The sequence below is a fragment of the Megalops cyprinoides genome, chromosome 13 (assembly GCF_013368585.1).
Source record: "Megalops cyprinoides isolate fMegCyp1 chromosome 13, fMegCyp1.pri, whole genome shotgun sequence".
Lineage (NCBI taxonomy): Eukaryota > Metazoa > Chordata > Actinopteri > Elopiformes > Megalopidae > Megalops > Megalops cyprinoides.
Genome location: NC_050595.1, coordinates 14,488,789 through 14,507,899, shown reverse-complemented (window position 1 = coordinate 14,507,899; position 19,111 = coordinate 14,488,789). Strand labels below are relative to the sequence as shown.

At 38.0% G+C, this 19,111-nt stretch overlaps 1 protein-coding gene across 1 annotated transcript in view; it reads left to right on the top strand.

Moving 5' to 3' along the window:
• Nucleotides 1–19,111, top strand: part of mettl15 (methyltransferase like 15) — a 100,310-nt gene that overhangs the window by 44,643 nt on the left and 36,556 nt on the right. The window contains exon 3 of the mRNA XM_036544451.1: nt 13,800–13,936. Coding sequence (XP_036400344.1) covers nt 13,800–13,936 — 137 coding nt within the window. The remainder of the gene's footprint in view (nt 1–13,799; nt 13,937–19,111) is intronic.

Here is a 19,111-nt window from a genome sequence, read left to right as displayed (position 1 = left end):
TAAGGGCTGTCCTCAGGGATTAACTAGTCCTATTTTAGGCTGATTTATGTCTTGTGTTATTACAAAAGTCAGTGTCAGGTTTGATTTGTTCATGCTTGGATTTTGGTGTTTTCTGCAAAGAATATTTTTTGTTCATTCTATCTGCAATCTTTAAGCTAGTAGAAGGTTGTTACCACATAGCCTTCTCCTGTTTGTTGTATGAATAATCTAGGGTTTGATTTTTAAACACTAAGATGATATTGTGTGATGACGGAGAAAAAAAAAACAGAATTTCTGTTGCACTTTGTTTTTGTTGAAACACATTTTTAAAAGCCATTATAACATAATAATTCACATTTTCAAAAACTAGTGATTGTAAAAAGTCTTGGCTGCTTCTGTCATAACTAGCTAGCTATCCATGCTAGCAACACCAATATTTCTCTCTTGTTCTTCTCCACATTACTAGTAGTCACATGCATCACTTCAGGAGAAGGGTTGTAACTATATAACAACGTAGCTGCATGGTTAAAGTCCTCAGCTGATGATATGTTAGACCCATTCTAGCTGGGTAATTTAAAACACCAGTAGGGACAGAGGAGGAGGGTTCAGAGCCATGGCTCCGGTTACTAATTCAACAAACCTGTGTGCCACTTGGTGAAAATGTTTTTAGATTTTCTGCTAGATCACTAACCTTAGTTTGTGTTTACCATACCAGAGTTAATTCCCACTTGACAGAGAAAGGAAGAAGGGCTCCACAAAGAAGAAAGGTGTTTCTTTCATTTGTTCTGGCACAGAATTGATGTATTTGACTTAAATCACCTGCATAAGACAGCAACACATGCTGGTAACAATGCAGTTGCGGTTTTGCGATAACTAATTACATGCAGACACATCCTTTTGCTCTTCTGTAGTTTCTTCTGTTGAACAGTAATACTTGTTATCTGTTGGTAAATTGCTGGTAGCTTAGTGTTTGGGGCAAGAACCGTTCAGAAAAAACTGAAGGAATCCAGATGGTGAAAAGCTGTTAAAATCACTTGCTTGAAATTTAAAAAGCTGTGACTGTGTAGCGCCATTTATTATTATTGCACTGCGGTAATGTGTGCATGCACTCCCAGTTAATTGTCACCAGTGACTAGCCAATGTCTTGTACTTGACACCTTTTGTAAATACCTGTGCATTAGTGTCAGAAAGCATTTTAAACTGGGACAGCCCCGCATGGCTCTTTGATTAAGGTGGAGGATCATTTGGGAACTATGGGGACTATCTGTGCCAAATCCAAAACTGTGCAGTCTGCACCTCTCCTGGAGTTCTGCCTTGGGACTGACCATTATTTCCTGTACCTTTGACAGGCACTGTTGGACTGAATTGGAAGAGTAGCCTGTGGAGAGTGACTTCTCACCTCAGTCTCCTAGGTTCTGTCCCTTTCCCACAGTATTCCCACAGTAAGACAAATATTAAGGTGTAATGCTTACAGTTCATGTGCCTTTTGTCAACAAGCCTAAATTTAACCAACATTTTGATGAATTACTATGTTTTATAATATGTCATTTATATCAACTGCAAATCCTTTATGGCTTGCAGATTAGGACCAATCTGAATTGGATACACCCAGGTGTGGTCTGAAGATGGGGGTCTTCTGAAGGGAATGGAAGGCAGTCAGTGTTTCATTGTACTGGGAGAGGGTGACTCCTTTGTAAGTGTTAACTCCTGGGAGGGGTTTTGAGGTGCTGTTGTTCCAGTTGATGAGTCCAGGTGGTGGCGATGCCCATGTAAAGCATACGAGTGCATGCGTTTCTGTAACCTAGTTTGTGGTAGTAATCAAATATCAAGGGGAAAAAAGATTTTTGTTCATCCTTTGTTAAAAAATGACTAGAGATGTGCATTAAAATAATAGTGCACATGGAAAATGACATAGCTGGATGTTATACACAAGCCATCCCTGTCATCCTCTCCCAATAATAAAAATAAAATAATAATAACAAAACAACAATAATAATTATGATAATAATAATAATAATAATAATAATAATAAATGTATTCATTGCATTTAACAAAATAACCCCTCCGAAAATGTGGACACACAACTCAAAAATACACTGAAGAGATAAAATCATTTTTTAAGCAAGCGCCAATATGATACAAGACACAACTTTTTTACTGCCTATAAAATATGGAATTTCTGCTCCAAGCTCTTAGTATGGGGTCATTGGTCCTACTGATAATTAGGTGTTCAGGTCAATGATCCTACTCTTGGTTAGGAATATTGAATAATCTTACCCTGCCAATCTCTAAATCCCATAGAGCGTATGACCAATGATCCATAGGACCAATAGCCCCAAAATGTCATTGTTTCTCTGGCACTGAGATATTCCCATGAATCCTTACTTAGGTTTTTTGGTCAACAAATGGCCTGATATTTGCAGGCAGTGGATACAGTGAAATTTGTAGGTGGTATGACCAACAGTGCTTGGGACTTGTGAAGTTTTCAAGCCATTTCTCGGTGGCAGTAAAACCACTGAACCTTCCTGACCAATAGTAGGACTAATGACCTGTAGGATCAATGGCCCGTGGGACTAATGACCCATTCCTGCTCTCTCTGCCATCCTAGGATTTTTAAGCAGTGTTGAGGCAAAACAAAGAAGTGCTACAGTTCTGGTCCTACCACAACTGGCTGAGGCTTCAGAGGATTTATTTTTGCCACTTCCTAAAGCCCTTTCCCTGCTGTGACTTTACTTCCCTAAAACCTAGGAAAGGCCACAATTCTTAAGTTTTAGCGAGTAAGATGCCTTTTTTTAAGTGGAGAGTGTTTTAGATTTGCAGGTTGTAATGAAAAGGATGTGTGATTTCAGGACTGAATGATGAGTGTGAAAGTAAATATGCATAATAAACACAGTAGCGCTGCTGTTTCTCATTGCAATAGTTGAATGGATTTCTATTACAGGAAGTTTGTTATTTGTTATTTCAGAAATTGATATGTAGTCATATGACTTTGTTAAAGCAGGAGCTTAAATGTGTTATCTGTCTCAGGAACGAATATTCTGCAATGTGTATATTTGATTGTACTTCCCACAAAATTACACTGTACAATCATGATTTTTGTGCTTTTTTATGGATTGATCAGTATGTAAACTGATTATGACTCAAATGATTATATGGGGATGTAACTGATAACATTAGAATGACATAGATGTCTGGGCTCTTTAATATGGCAAAATTAAGTGCAATGTCTTTATAATATTTCACAACAATCCTGCAGTGAACAAATGAATTAGCTAGTTAATATTTCTTGCTACAAGACATACTGTTTTTTCTTAGGTAGATGTCCATAAAAAGGAAAAATACAGAACACAAAAAATCCTTGGAAGCTTACATTCTGTTTTAATTTGAGCAGAGATAAATAATTAGCCATAACTATAGTTTTATTTGTAGTGGGGTAGGTTGGGAACCTCCCAGTCTGATTCTTTATGACAGGAGACTGGACCTTCTATTACCATCCACAGTAGGAATAATACCCTTTTCACTGATGCTAATATTTGCTCAACATTGAAATTGAGGAAGCGGAACTGATAAATCTTGAATTGTTTTTCCAACACTCTGTATCAGTGACTTTGAAATGAAAAATATAATGGCTGGTTTCATGCTAAAAAAAATCCCACATCAGGATTAAATCTGCGCATTAAGATGTACATAGCAACTGCTAAACAGTATGCAGTAGTTACAGTACTCTGACACACCACATCAACAGCATGAACTGTATCAATGAAAATCATTGTCTTGGTCATCGTCGAGGCAAAGCAGTATTTTTAAGGTCATTAAATTATTTGAATTGGAGTGTGTCTGCAACAGCTTGAATGCAATGTGTTATTTTCAATATACAGACTTTATTGTAGCAATATTTAACATTGTGATAACTCAACATGTGACAACTCAAAGAATACACAATGGGGAGAGATGTTACTGTTAATTCTGCACTGTCTAACTAAACCATCTAAAACTCATGTAGGACAAAGTTATGCCAGAACATAGGACAATAACAAGTAAAACAAATCACTGATTTAGATAAGACAACAGAATGAGAGGATGTACGTTATATGCTACCAGGCTGGTTATATATGTTACATCCTGTTCCTACATGGTATATGCGACATCAAATATGTTATATCCTGTTCCTTGATGATTACTCATCTAATGCAAGATGTACTGTACTGTGCTGGAGTTTGTGCTATATGGTACAGTCACTACTGCAACATTTTATGGTAATTCAGCAGGAGAAAACATTTTTTTTTTGTTTTGCTTAAACTTGGAATATAGCCAAAGTATTTAGCTCTGAACATGGACTGCAAAAGGACATGCAAATCCATGGCTTGTAGACTTAGAGGTAGTTTGGCACTTGTAGTTGCTCAAAAAGGAAACAAATGGATCTCCTAATTATCATTTTTAAATGCAGTAGTTGTTTAAATCTGTAGCTTTTGAATGATGTAATTTGGCACAAGGTGATGGGTTTAGGGATGGTGCACATGTGGGATTGTGGTTTTGTCAAAAATATTATAAACTGAGGATTTTGTAGGTGATAAACATGGGGTTATACGTGATATTAAAAGGATAATTAGCATGGGACACAAACAGAGGTTATTCCACAGACAGAACATTTAGTGTAAGAGAGAGGATGGTACCAGGTTCATGGGTAATATCTGTAAACCTGAGTGTAATGAAACAATTTTTAACATGGCAAAACAAACCTGTTTGTGATTATTTTGCAAAGGGCTGGCTTAAAGAAAATTTCCATCCACAAATTTTATCACATCCGCTACTGTAATGTTGGCAGCACACAAACCAGGGTTTGCTCTTGTCTCTTTCATTTATTTGTTATGTCTCTCTGGTGCCCTGGCTGATATCCCCTTTGTGGTTCCACCCACATGATACAAACATCAGACATCACATTTTAACATCCCCTGGCTCACCTTAAAGGATATAAAGTGCCTAATCCACACTTGGATTGTCCAATTTATTGTCAGATAGAGATAAACACAATTTTTTAAGACATTTGATTGATGCAATCCTTGTGCCCATCTCAGGAGGCATGAGAGAGTGATCTTACGTCGATCATCAGAAGCATAGACCAGCGGTCAGATAGATTAGCAGGAACAACCAAGGAGCATTTCTCAGCATTTTATAAAATGACAGTGTGTACACAGATCAAAGAAAGCCCTTTGAGAAATAAAGCACAGAGACCACACTATGGCTCTCCCATGTCCCAAGGCATACTGGCGCAGAATATTGAAGACAGGTGTTTATACACAGTCTGCACATTTTCTGTTAAACAAGGTCTGATTATTATTAGGTTTTTGGACTTAGATTGATCACATACTGAACAGAGTGGTAATAATTTTAGAAAGCCAGAAGATCTGTTGGTTAGGAAATGGATGCTTTTTACACTCACTACCGTTCCCTAAAATTTGACTAACATATTGCCATATAGAAAATGAATAGTGAAAGCAGGTCCTTTTCTGGTTATAGTGGAGGAAGGGGGGCTTACCCACAGCTGTAGGGCTTCATGTCACTGACATGCAAAAACATTTCCCACCTTGACAGAACACACTCCCACCTCAGGAAGCTACTGATTATTCAGATGAAGGAGGCCACCTGTTTGACCAGCAGGCCTGTTGCACACCAGCAGCTATGCTTACCCTTTCGCTAAAGACTAGGAGACAAGTCTGTTTTTATTTGTTTTGTGTTTTTGAGCTGAATGGCACAACAGGCAAGTTCATTAGACCTATGACTCATCCTCTCCACCCCCTCTGCTGCTGTGTTTTAAATGACAGAAGGAAATGTATGTCTTTTGTTATTGATCCCTGTTCATTCTTTTCTCTTACACATACCCAACCCCCCAACTTTTCTATTGATTGCACTGTTGAATGTGTTTGTCCTGACCAGTAAATTATCTGTACTTTTCCCCTTTTTCAGATTTGTTTTTGGTGGGTGTGGCTGCCCATTTGCAACCTTCATTAATCAAGAACAAATTCAGAAACGTGGTTTTCTCCAAAAGAAAAAAAAGGGACAAAGTGTTTTTGTTCCAGAATGACATATCAAATTGAAAATTACATCTTGATATTCTCAAGTACAACAATATCTTTTAAAAAATAAATCATCATTGTATTGAGTAACATGCCTATCATGTGCAGGGCTATCTCTCAAATGTCTCAATATAGAAAGCAGGATCTCACAAAATACGCAGAATTTCTCTCCAGACAAGATCAAATGAATGTGGTGTAATGAATGTGCCATATATCCTGTAATGAACCTTTGTGTCCTTTCTAGGGCTGTTGCAAGCCTTCTTAGGCTCCAGGGCAAAGTACTCTGTGCCCCCCTTTTTCCTCTTTGAACTTTTATTAGACATACTGGTATCTATAAAGAAATACAGAACATCCAAAATTGGAATAGCAACGAGCGCACAAGCAAAGCAGAATCACATCAGCAGCTGCATTTAGCTGAATGTATGAGAGCAGTGCTCAATTTGTGCTGAAGTAGGAACATGGGCTCGAGTAAATGATGAAGAGCCTACATGGGCACTTCTAGTCATTAAAATATTTTACCGTCTTATTTATGAAAGTGGCATTAATATTCACTGATCATCTTGTTTGTTGTGGCATGCTCCTTTTCATTTCAGCAGAGATCAGTGGTCTGTTTCACAAAGCAAGATCAACTAAATAAAGATTTTCTCAGATTAGCCATATTAGGTTGAGTTAACCCACTAAATAAAGTGAGGTTATTTCCATTTCGGGAGTTATGTAGTTAACTCAAGTGAGACATGAATGTCCAGTGTGTGCAAATAGCAATGAAACACTGCAATAAATGTCTGTCTACAGCAAATCGGCAGAGCAACAGATCAACATGTACATGTAGCTAACATTAATTATTGATTTACAAGATTCTGTCATCAAATGTATCCTCATTTTAAGTAGATTACTACGCTACTTGATTGCACAAAACTCAATGTACTACAAGCTGTCATAGAAATATTGGTTTATGGCCTTAATACTCCTCTGAACAACATCAGCTTTTACCAAAATACCGTCAAGTACTGTGATAACCATGATTTTTGTATTCGACTTTTATATGCGGAAAAGGTAGCTGTATTTATGTCAGCTATTTCTTCAAGGTGCAGTTGTTCTAATGAGTACTTCCTTTTATGTAACCTCAATGTCCATTGTCAGGGATACTCTATATGTGGTCTTACCTATATGCCTGTGGTGGATGACAATATGAATCCCTCTCAAACCTTTTGCAGCTTGGCAACTTTTAATGGAAATGTTAACACAAACTTGTGGTGTTACTATTATGCAATATAATTATGTAATGTGTCTGAAAGAAAGAATAAGCTAATGCAAGGTAGAATGTACTGAATATATACAATAGTGGGAAAACCTTTCATGAAATGTCCTGGAAATCAGCATTGCCTTCAATGCCAGCTCTACTTTGCATATGGCATAGTGCACTGTTGCTTTGCTGAGGTGCTCAGCATCCCTCTCTGAATTTAAGACGTTGTGAAAACACAGTCCAACACAGTTTGTGTCACTGTCATCTGCCAAGTTGCGGCAAGCGTTGTTGGCAGTGTCTGAATTTAGCAAATTGCTAAGGTACCCATACAGGGGAAGTGTCATCGCTCGTAAAAAAAATAATAATAATAATAATCATCAGAGAAATTAATTGGATCCTGTCAATCTCTAACTCCTTTTTCTCAAAGCTCCGCCTACAATTTACACTCCAATCAATCGATTCCCTCAGAAATGGTGAGCGTGTGTCATGGGAATTGGTTAGTCAGACATAACTGTTTTCATAGTCAGATAAGGCTTAGCTTAACTTAGCTTGCTCAGTGGCAGGTTTGGGCTAAGCATTATGTTGCTATGCTGACTTAGGCAGCTAAAGTTTGAGCTTGCTTCATGCAACAGGTTTACTGTTTGGAACATCTTACTTGAGCTAGCCAGTCAATTTGTGAATTCAGCTTGGTCAAATGGGTGCCAGGACTCAAATGTTTCCAGTAAAACTGACATATTTTTCTGGAATTAAATTATTAAATGTAGTTTTCTATGGCATGCTTCGCATTCAGTAATAATGTTGAATGACATTCCTCAACTGAACATTACATACATAGTTATACAAGACAACGCACGATAAATATCAGTAATCAGTATCTCTTCTCTAAAGTTCAGATGGTTATCCATAAAAAGAAAAAAAAATCCAGCAGAGCACTGTTCTTTTCCTCATACTTCACAAATTATGTGTGAAACGTGGTCTCCTTTGGTTTGATCCTAAAGCCCCTCGATGAGCTGCATCTGTTTGGTTTGGGCCAGGAAATCCACATATGGCAGCAGGAACATTATATGTCTCTGGGGTGGAGCCAACAATATACCACGTACTGACCCTCAATTATCACGCTTCGAGTCATGCCTTGTCTGCTGCCAGAAATGGCTGTTAAATGCCCCTTACAGCTGCCAAAGACAGTTCCTGGCTGCATGTTCCTTTGAGCTGGTGGGCACATATATACATTGAGTGCTGGCTAATGTTTAGTACTCTGGCTGAATAAAGCTAGCTACTGCAGTTCATGTTTAAGTATTCAGATTTGCTTGGTAATCATTAAAGAAGGCAAGAAAACTAAAACATTAATGTACCTAATATAAAAATATAGCAAACATTACATAATATGTGACACATATTAGCAAGCCATGTATTAAAAACACAGTTCCTTTAAACATGGTGTTTATGAGATGTACATTATGTCACACATCAAACATTGAGTTGCATGTTGAATTTAAATAAATTGGAACACATGATAGATGTCTCTGGACACAGACAGCTCCTCCACATTTTTCATACACAGGACATCACTGACAGAAGAAAAGTAATAGTAATATTGACATCCCACTAGATACCTGCTAGGGTATCATTTTATTAATTAGTAAAAGAGAGACAGAAAATGTTAGGGGGAAGGGAGATGTGTTGTTAGCAATCTAACAGACTGTCCAGTTTTTTAACCACCTCGTAATGCATTTGTGTAGGAGGAATCGAATGTGGGTAATTTGGGTTACACTTCAGTACAATAGTAGTACGCTCTTAAAACAGAAAGTTGGTTTTAAAGCTGCTATTAAAATTAAAAAGAGGGGGACTCTGGAGGAGCTCAGTCAGCAAGGCCTCTTGGCTTGAGTGCAGGCTGAGCCATTATGGCAGGGGAACAAATTCACTTTATTCTGCCTGAGATAGAGGTGGGTAGGTGAGCCAGGGTTCCCTCACCACATCGCTCTCAGGACTCTGCAGCTCATTGGGTGCCTGATTTGCTCAGATGACATAAGTGCAGGAGCACTTATTCTGCCATTAATTCCCACTTAACTGTAGTGCACTGTGGGAGTTGTAGTGTGAAAAATAGCCACTGGCTGCTTGCAAATGTGGAGGGTGTCATGGTAAGGTGAACATAATATGCAGTTGATACTTTGAAAGGGCAATCTCAGCATGAAAAGGTTAAAAGGCATAAAAATGAAAATAGAATGTTGTTACATATTCAATTAAAATACAAGGGCACAGTCTATGTTTCTTACATTTGAAACTTCAGTGGTTAGCTACAGTCATTGCGTGAGACTTGTGATTGCATTTCAACACAACTTCAACATCAGTAGGAATATATTGTTAGTTCTACATAATACTACCTAAAGACATCTCCTGTAGTCCCCTACAGCGATGCAATATAACTGTTTGCTATCATGCCACCAACAATGAAAGTATAACATATCGAATATGGTGTTATTGGCCTAATGAAATCAGGAAATATATTTAAAAGTTCACAGGTATGCCTGTTAATTTCATTTATTTCATAAATTGATATATGTGGGACTGATTGGCATAGCTAGCTGAATTACTCAGGCAATGCCTGGGTGAGAGAAACATGTCCTCATAATAATTTTAACTTGTGTAGTAGATGTAGCTAAAATGGCAAATGACAAACAACTAGGACTAAGGACTTTAACAAAAAAATGTATTGACATTTATTTGATGGTTTATCTGTATTTAGAAACTACTAAATGAAGCATAAAACCTCTGAATTTGGCACCTCACCCTAATACAAAGACTACTTGGATCCTGGATATTGCATTCTGATCCATGACAATAATACATTTATATCTAATTTGTATTGAAAAATATTAAATAAAATAAAAATGGCTTCTTAATTATGAATATCACTGTGTGAATCACAAATGCTTTGTAGACCTCAGTGCTGCTGTATTGTCCATGTCTTTATAAGTTATTTCAAACATAAAATAATAATTATACTCAGATTAATTATTTCTCAGTGTCACCATTATATTTTGTACTGTGTAGTCTACAATGCTGTAGGGCAGTTGTCTGATCACAAACATGTCCAGTCACAATCATAGTGGCATTTCTGATTTGCCTTTAGTTTCTCCTACATTCTTCATGCTTTCCCTGTCTTTAGATGGTTGTTTTTTGGATGCCATGGCCATCCAAGCACTTAAATAAACAGCACAAATTCTCAAAATATTTTACATGTTAGATGCTATAGTATTCAGCGTCAGATGTCAGATAATACCTGAGATCTTGTGCATCGCTCTGAATAAGACTGTCTGCTGAGTGACAAAATGTACATGCATGTGAATGTAAAACATATAGATATGTCCCCCTCCAGTAATAGTGGACAGGGATGAGGTTTGTCTTGTGGATGATGTTCCAGTACCATTTCCAGATCCATGAGTCTGGCATCTTTGAAAATGTAACAGGGTAAGAACTGTGATTGCTCAATGGGTGATCACTTTATCAAAATTAAAATTTGGTTTAGATTTTTTTTTTTTTTTTTTCCATTCCTCACCTACGTTTGCAGTTCCATGGTTGTGGAAGAAATAGGTGGAAAAATTGGTTGCGCAGGGTTTGAAAAAAAATTCTTACATGTGTTTCCCAGAAAACTAATAAAGTAATTAAAACGCAAGTTTCATCGTTCACAGTTCTATTAATAAATCCTGCAGGTTCAAAAGGTTTTTCTGTTTTTTTGTTTTTTTTTTGCAAATATTAACACATTGTGAAGAAAATAGTAGCCCTTGAATTTAAAGGATGCATTCCTACAGTAAGAACTGTAATCGCCACCAACCCCCATCATTATCATTTCATATGTATCATTCATTTTGATACTTTTTAGGTATATTAAATGTTATGTGACATACGGGGTGTTCTTTCTTTAAGGAATGTGCATTGTGTTTTCATGAGGGTGTTCTTTGGAGTGTAAACAAACAGTAGCTGCACACCTGCAGGTGATTACATGTTCCAGAGGAGGAGGTTGTTTACTGAGCTTGAAACACCACGCACTGTCCAAAACAGCTGTCTTGTAAATGAGTATCTCAAAAAACGTTTGAATGACAACAGCATATCAGTATAACAGCAATCATTTAATTGTTCTTTACATTTTAATTCATTTTAAATACAAACACAAAAAAAGAAATGTTTGGCGAGGGATCTTGGTTCCCACCTTAATTAAAAAGTCTGTAAAGAAAGTTGGATGTAAACTTTTGTTTAACAGTAACAAATCAAAAGGCAAGTGACTCATACACTCAGAACATTTCCCATGAGGTGATAGCACAGAAATGAAAGTTCTCAAGCTCTGAAACAGGATCAAATTAAAACAGTGTCTCATAACATTTTTTTTTTTCCTGTGGCCGTCACTGTTACATAGCATGGCGATAATGACACATATCCAGTAAAATCTGTTAATTACCCTGATATGTGCCATGTGGCCTTGTGATGTAAATGAGATATTGGCCTTCAATGTCTATTTGGACAACACGGCTCCTATGAGTCCGAACACAAGAAATGAATACTAATTGTGTGGAACGTCTTTAAAATATTCCATATTCAGTATATATGTGGAGGTGTAAGATCCTTAAACAAAGCTATATGATGCATCCTCTCAATACACTATCAATGCGACATGGGTGTGCATCATACGCTGTTTTAAAGCCCGTCCAGAGATTGGCAGCTAGACTAATTGTAAATATTTATATGGTATACTTTTGAGGATTTTCCTTTATTGTTCAGTGGCATTTATTTCTCAGTACACATATTGTGTGATGTGTGGGAGTAGGGTGCTCAGGGAATTGAGACTGGGGTGTAACTCGGACAACAGACTGTGGAGATGAGTGGAGATCTTTCAAGGGGAGCAGGATGACTCACGCATTGACTTTTGGGTGAGAATAGAGGACAGCCTTGGTAGTGTGCGTGCGTGTGTGTTGGGGGGGGGGTGCTTTTATAACCACTTAAAGACGTAGTAACACAGTCTGGTTAACTGGTTACACAAGTAACCAATATCTATTTTTGAGTTCTTTTTATTTTAAGTACACTCTCTACAGTGTTTTTTTTTTCTGTGAAATCATTACGTGGCACTTAAATCTTTCAACCTGTTTACCTGATAGTCATTTCAATATCATTGACTAATATGATTATTATCTGAATTTCTAAAAAATAACATGTGTTATGCTTTCTCTCACCTGCTAGGGAAAAGGGACTAAGGACAATATTTTTCTTTACAGTTGAATATCAATGAAATTTCCAAAATGTAGCTTCGGATTACTGTCGAAATAAAGGAAACACGAACATAAAGTGCGATAAAAGGGTATTCTGAACACTATAAGAGGTTTTTTGATGGTGGTGGAAAACTGTCTCAGCTGCTGCTACAGATTGTCCCATAAATGTTTAACTGGATTGAGATCGGATGCCTGAGACAGTCATGGCATATGGTTTACATCGTTTTCATGCTCATCAAACCATTCAGTGACCACTCATGTCCTGTGGATGGGGGCATTATCATTCTGGAAGAGACCACTGCCATGAGAATAGAAATGCTTTACCATAGGATTAAGGTCATCACTCAGAATGGCTTCATATTTATTTTTGTTTACCTTGTCATCTAAGAGGTTGGGTAGTCCTAAACCATGCCAGGAAAATGCACCCCACACCATGACAGAGCCACCAGAGCCACGGGAAACAATCGCTCTGGCCTGTTGGTTTCCTTTGGTGTGCACCACACGTACACTTGTCCACTTATTGAGAACAGGGTGAAGGATGACTCATCTGACCATGTGACTTTTTCCCACTGCTCAGTAGACCACTTTACTGACAAATGTGCATTTTTATGTGTAATAAAGGGTTTATGCACTGCAGCCTGACCATAGGATTCCTCTCTTTGAATGTCTTGACAGCCTGTTCTTGATGAAGCTGCCTGCTCATGGTCTGCTCACTGAGATCTCCTTTTCTAGCCATAGTAGCCAGGCAGTTGGGTCTGCTTTATACATGACCCTTTACATGATGAGGTGTTAAATGCTTAATTAATTCAGGAGCCACACCTGTGTGAAAGCACCTTCTTTCAATGTACTTAGTACAATTCATTTGTTCAAGTGTTTCCTTTATTTTGGCAGTTACCTGCATTATGAAAATTCTCTGACACCTCAACTACCGTATGTTGTAGCACATGAGACACAGCACGTCAATGTATTAGATATTCAACAGTCACAGAAAATCAGTAGGTGAAACATTTTGTCGTTTAGTTTCTGCCCTACAACTCAATGAGTTTAAAGCCTATTCACCATATGATTTCATTTTGGCTTAAGCTTGTCATTGTAGACTGAGAAACATCTCTTCAGCATCTGAGCCCTCTTCATCATGTAATTATACAGTAACAATGAATGTGGCCAGATACCACACACAACTGTTGTCCATTTTCTGTTTTTGCAAAGATCTGAACAATTTGTATACATTTGCTTTATTTCAAGGTTTTCCTGGACATGACCTTTGGAGCTGGAGGTCATACCAAGGCTATTTTGAGTGCCGTGCCTGATGTGAGAGTGTACACTCTAGACCGTGACCCTGCGGCTTTTCAAATGATGCAGCAGCTATCTGAAGAGCACAAGTAAGTGTGGTCTTTCTCTTACTGAGGAGTGTCATTCAGTATTGCATGAGGGCCTAGTGGCCAGTTCAACAGACAGGACAAGGTCCCTAGAACCTAAGCCTGTCTTCTAATCATACCAAAAGAAAATAATAATCAGGAAATAATAGTCTATTCATTATTCCAGTGATGAATCAGCTCAGATATGCACCACCACTGACTCTGTGCAAGGATGTCAGTGAGTCTTTAAAAGTTTCATATACAAAAGCCTTTTCTGTTATATTTGTGTAGGTCTGCTGTATTGTTTTACTGTTTTTTTTTAATCCAAGATGGTTGGTTCGATGAAAGAATATCCTCTGTTATTGTAAACAATAAAGTACACCCTCCATCCCCTCTTTCCTGACAAACGTTTATCACTAAAAAACTGCCAAAGCCCCTTATCTCACCATCCATCCACATTTAGTCTTAGTCATAGAGAAAGGAACCCCGGACACCCACGCCTGGCGGGTAGGCCTGCATCTCATTTTTCAGGGCAGCCCACGACTTCACCAAGAGGGAACACTGCCTCTTTGAGTTACTGGCTCAGTGCAGGAGGGGGGGGGGGGATCATGAGTGCCCTGAAGAGTTAAAGAGGAGAGAAAGGTGCCTCAAGCTCATATCGTTTAATAAGAGAGAGTTTGTGTGCATGAGGGAGGATGAAAATGAGATGTTCCTAATTCTGCAGCGTGGGTAGGAATCCTTTGACGTCAATTCTGGGGAAACCTCTCTCAGGGGAATTGCTGCTACAGAAACACATGTAGGAGAGAGAATAAAAAAAAAATTCAGAACATACAATTCCGTCAGCAGCAATATACCCCAGCAATAAACCCTTTGACACCCACTCAAAATGAGAAGTGAGAGAAGCTGGAGAAATCTAGCAATTAGCCAATATTATTGGAAGCCTGTATAAAAGGCCCAACAGCCTACGCAGTGCCTCCACATGCAAGAGTTGGTGTGCATTTTATCCTTTTTCTCATCACATCACTTTTTAATGCCTCTGTTGCATAGGCTTGAAGCAAAGTATTAAAATGATATTAATCTACACTTCTTACATAATTGTACAAATGCAGCTCTGTGGGTGAACTGGGGAGAAATACTCTTATTTAGTGGCGTCTGGAACTGCAAGCCTTTTGCCTATAGCTGTAAAAGCTTTGGTATTACACCACTTCAAAACACAAGAAACATATTTGTGTTTCAAAAAGGAAATATTTACATTACACAGTAACCTGCTCCATACCCTCTTTCCCATATAGTGAAATCTTGTGACATTAAGAGGTTTATGACGTTTTTTTTGTAACACCAGAGATAAAATTAATTGAACATAATGTTCCATGTTTACCTCTTTCAATGGTTTCTACTTGTAAGTAGGCAATACATAATAGTCAGAATGTATTTTTTGCAGACGTGGCTCCCAAGTGGCTCATATGGTAAAAGCACAAGCGCAAGCTGAGCCCTACAGCCCACCGTAAGCAGCTGCATCATTTGCTGACAATGACCAGGAGACCACAATGGCAGAAAAAAAAAGCCTTTGTTCTACTGGTGGTGGGGGTGGGTGGGTTGGCCAGCATCTCCTTGTCACTACACCCTTGAAGCTGGTAAATGTGAGTTGCTTGAATGACATCAACGGAGTAGCACCTTTCCTCCAATTAGCGCCCACTTCACTGCAGTGTGCTTTTAGCATGAAAAAAACCGTCTCGTTGGTGTGCCAGTGTAATGTAGAATTGCATTCGCCCCACCAGGCACTCCTGCAGAGAGGAAAGCTTACTATCTACAAGTAGCAACCACAAAAGTTGAGGAGAAAAAGGGGGAAAATGCACAAAGAAGAAAGTTCTTTAATAATTTTATCACAATCTTGTACTCACTGTAATGTGAAGTACCTTGTTTTTTTAGTAAACCATTAAAAAAGCAATGTTTATATTGATAACCATTTGACGGCTGATATTTTATAGCCTGTTGATTATCTGGCAAATCATATTGCAAAGCCTGTTATATTGTCCTAAATGCATGGAGCTCATTTCATGTAAAAGACTAGATTTTCCCTTTTGGAACTCAAGGCAGAAAAGAGCAGAGCCATTTTCCTTCCAAAAAGGCTGCATTAATGCATTGTTTGTGAGAGAACCGCAAAAGAATTTCAAGTGAGCTTACATTACTGCATATGAAAAATTAGAGCTTGTAAACTTATGAAACTCATGAGCTCTTTTTTTGACTTACATTTAAAGCCTGAAGTCTATTAGGCCATTATCTTTAACTAAGAGTAAAAGTGTTGATGAGTAGCTGAGTGGTCATATTTAATAGTATTACTAATAAAAGGCTAAGCAGACTGAAGCATAAGAGTGCATAAACTCATATGTGTAGCTGGTTGCCATCGTCGAGACTTTTGTTTCTGTGTGAGCTGATTTTCTTTAAATGTTCACTTCTGTTTGATCAGTGGATTCATGCAACCTTCTATACAAATGGTCATTCTGTTCTTGACGACTGATTTATGGCTTGAAGTTGAAAAAAAAACTATGAAAATTATTGTAGCTATAGACTTGGTAATAGGATGAAAATATATTCATGTAATGTATGAAAATGTAATCATGACTTGATTGCTTGATTGTACTTAACTATAAGCCCCCATACCAAGTTACACAGTACTAGCTACTAGATTTGACTGAATAGAATAGCTCCTTTCAGATCAACATTTTATTGTCAAATTTAAGTTTAATGGCACAGTGTTACATCATTAAATCTAACTAGTTATTTTGCTAAGTAGGTAGCTAATGGTAACTAGCTACCTTGCTTCTAGGCAGCCAACAACAGCTATTTCTATGCAAATGTTATGTACTTTACTGATATTAACATCCATACAATATGGAATATTTCAGTCCATTTTATCCCCTCCTCACACATCACAGCAGGTATGGAGGCTATCGACAGGCTGAGCCCCTACAGCCCCTCACTCCCTGTGGCACCAGACCTGTGTTGACTTCAGTAAGCGTTGTAATACACCCTGTTTACCTCCTCCTGTGTATCAGAGAACTAGTGAAAATATTTAAATAAATATATTTCTACAGAATTGCTTTGAAGTTCTCATTGGACTGAAAACAGTCATTTGCAATTAGCCTAAATGTTCATCAAGTCTAAAAATATATGCAGTAAGGCAAAGTCAATCTCACTGGATTCTTTGCTGACATTTTAATTTTAATACTGATAAACTTCAATACATTTTACTTTTCACTAGTTACTTAAAATGTCAGTGCTCCCTATTGCAACCTCAAGAATTAGTGCCAAATTAAAACCATGGTTACCATACTGCTGCAGCAGGTTAAATGGCTCCAGTAATATTTGCTGAAGTGTTGTAATGACATATACCCCCAGACCCCCCCCAACATGTGGTGTAGAAAGGGGCAAACATTTATAAGGGAGTTGACATTAAATATGTAATATTTTACAGATTATTTGATCGTATTCCTAGCAATTCAAATGACAATAATCAACCTCAGATCACACCTCAAACGTGTGAAGTAGAAAAGTAACATCTTGCTTTTATGTTTTTTGGAAAAAAAATAAAATGAGGACAATAAGCTTACAGACCTTCTGGCTGAGAACCTGAGTAATAAAGTGTACCTTATATACAAAAAATGCCCCTGTTATGGGAAGTCAGTTCCCTTGCTTTCTTGTGGCATCTTGACCAGATTTTAAATGCTATCTTTGGTACATCCCCCATACAGTGGTCCACGTCAATAATGATATCAGTACCTTCTGTTAAATAACAGTTGACCAGTTGGAAGGGAAATGAAAAGCAAAGATGATTTGCATGCCTGGATGAATGTGTGATTCTTTTGATTACTAGATGTCTCATCTGATATGACAGAGCTAAGTAAGATTAATAAATAAAGCATGGTGGAGAGATTTTTTTGGGGTCCTATAGTTATGAGGGAAGCTAGGCAAGAGGAAGTCTTTCTCAACTGTAGAAGAGCTGTACCCGTTTAATTTAGACTTGGCATCCACTTACCTGAGCTTACACATCATCTTGGATGTGTGGATAAAGAGCCAATGCTTATAGGTGATCAACTCCTAACCTATCAGGGAGACTGTAGTTTGCAGTCTATGAAAAATCTATGAATTTTCTGCTACTTGAACAAAAGTGGATTCACTATGTAAAAGTGCCCCATATATATATAATATAAAATGATATAATGCACACAAACATACATATACATGCACATACACGAATGCATATGAACCCATAATATATGTTCCCTACCTCTGCACTGTCCTGCATGCTGGAGTTGGTGTATTTGAGCAAAAAAGCAAACATCTCGACCTTGGCAATGTGACCCTCATGTTGCAAATGAGCCCATTTCTCCATTCACTGGCAAATCTGTCCTTTCTGTTTTGAGAAGATAGGTGTTATAATGAGAGTCGATTGCATTTGCAAAAACTCAAATGGTAACGGGGAGGGGGCAGCACTCTTCATGGTCAAACCTCGAAAGACTGAAGCATGATATGCTAATTCAGCAGATGCGAATGGCCTGGCAGCCCTAGCCTCCCATAGAACGCATTAGTAGAGATGTCCTGTATATTCAGAAGCAAATTGCAGTGCAGATCAAGATTGTCTTCCCTTTATGCGTGATTGGTTTTCTGACAGTTCATCCTGCCCCAAGAAAGGCGATTAGATTGTACTGTTGATATGGAACTAATTAGCCACCCGCTAACCAGTGTGGCTGTTTACCTTGTGCACTGGAACAAATTTGAGGGTGAAATAGGGTCATGGGATAGAGGTCATTTTGAGTTTATTTTATCTCATGCTCCCTGATACATTAAAGTCACTTCACCCAATATTGTATTTGCTTTCACTTCAGAAAATTTTAGCTCTGAAACTCAATGAGTGCTTTTAAATCAAATGCATTGCATTAATAGTGCCCTAAAAATGAGAATCCGTTAGAACTATTTTAGTTGTTAATGACCTGATTCTTGCAAAAATATGTTGCTGTCAGCAGTGCAGTTGTGTTTACTACTTTGCTATCAGTGCAGTCGGCAAAACTGGCAGCAGCACAGAGATTGCAATTTTTGTCCCAACAGCAAGTGCATTCCACCCAGTGTTTTAGGATGATGCGTGGTAGTCATAATATTTAGGGCATGGTTGTGAGTATTCAAGGTGCTGTGTTATTTTGG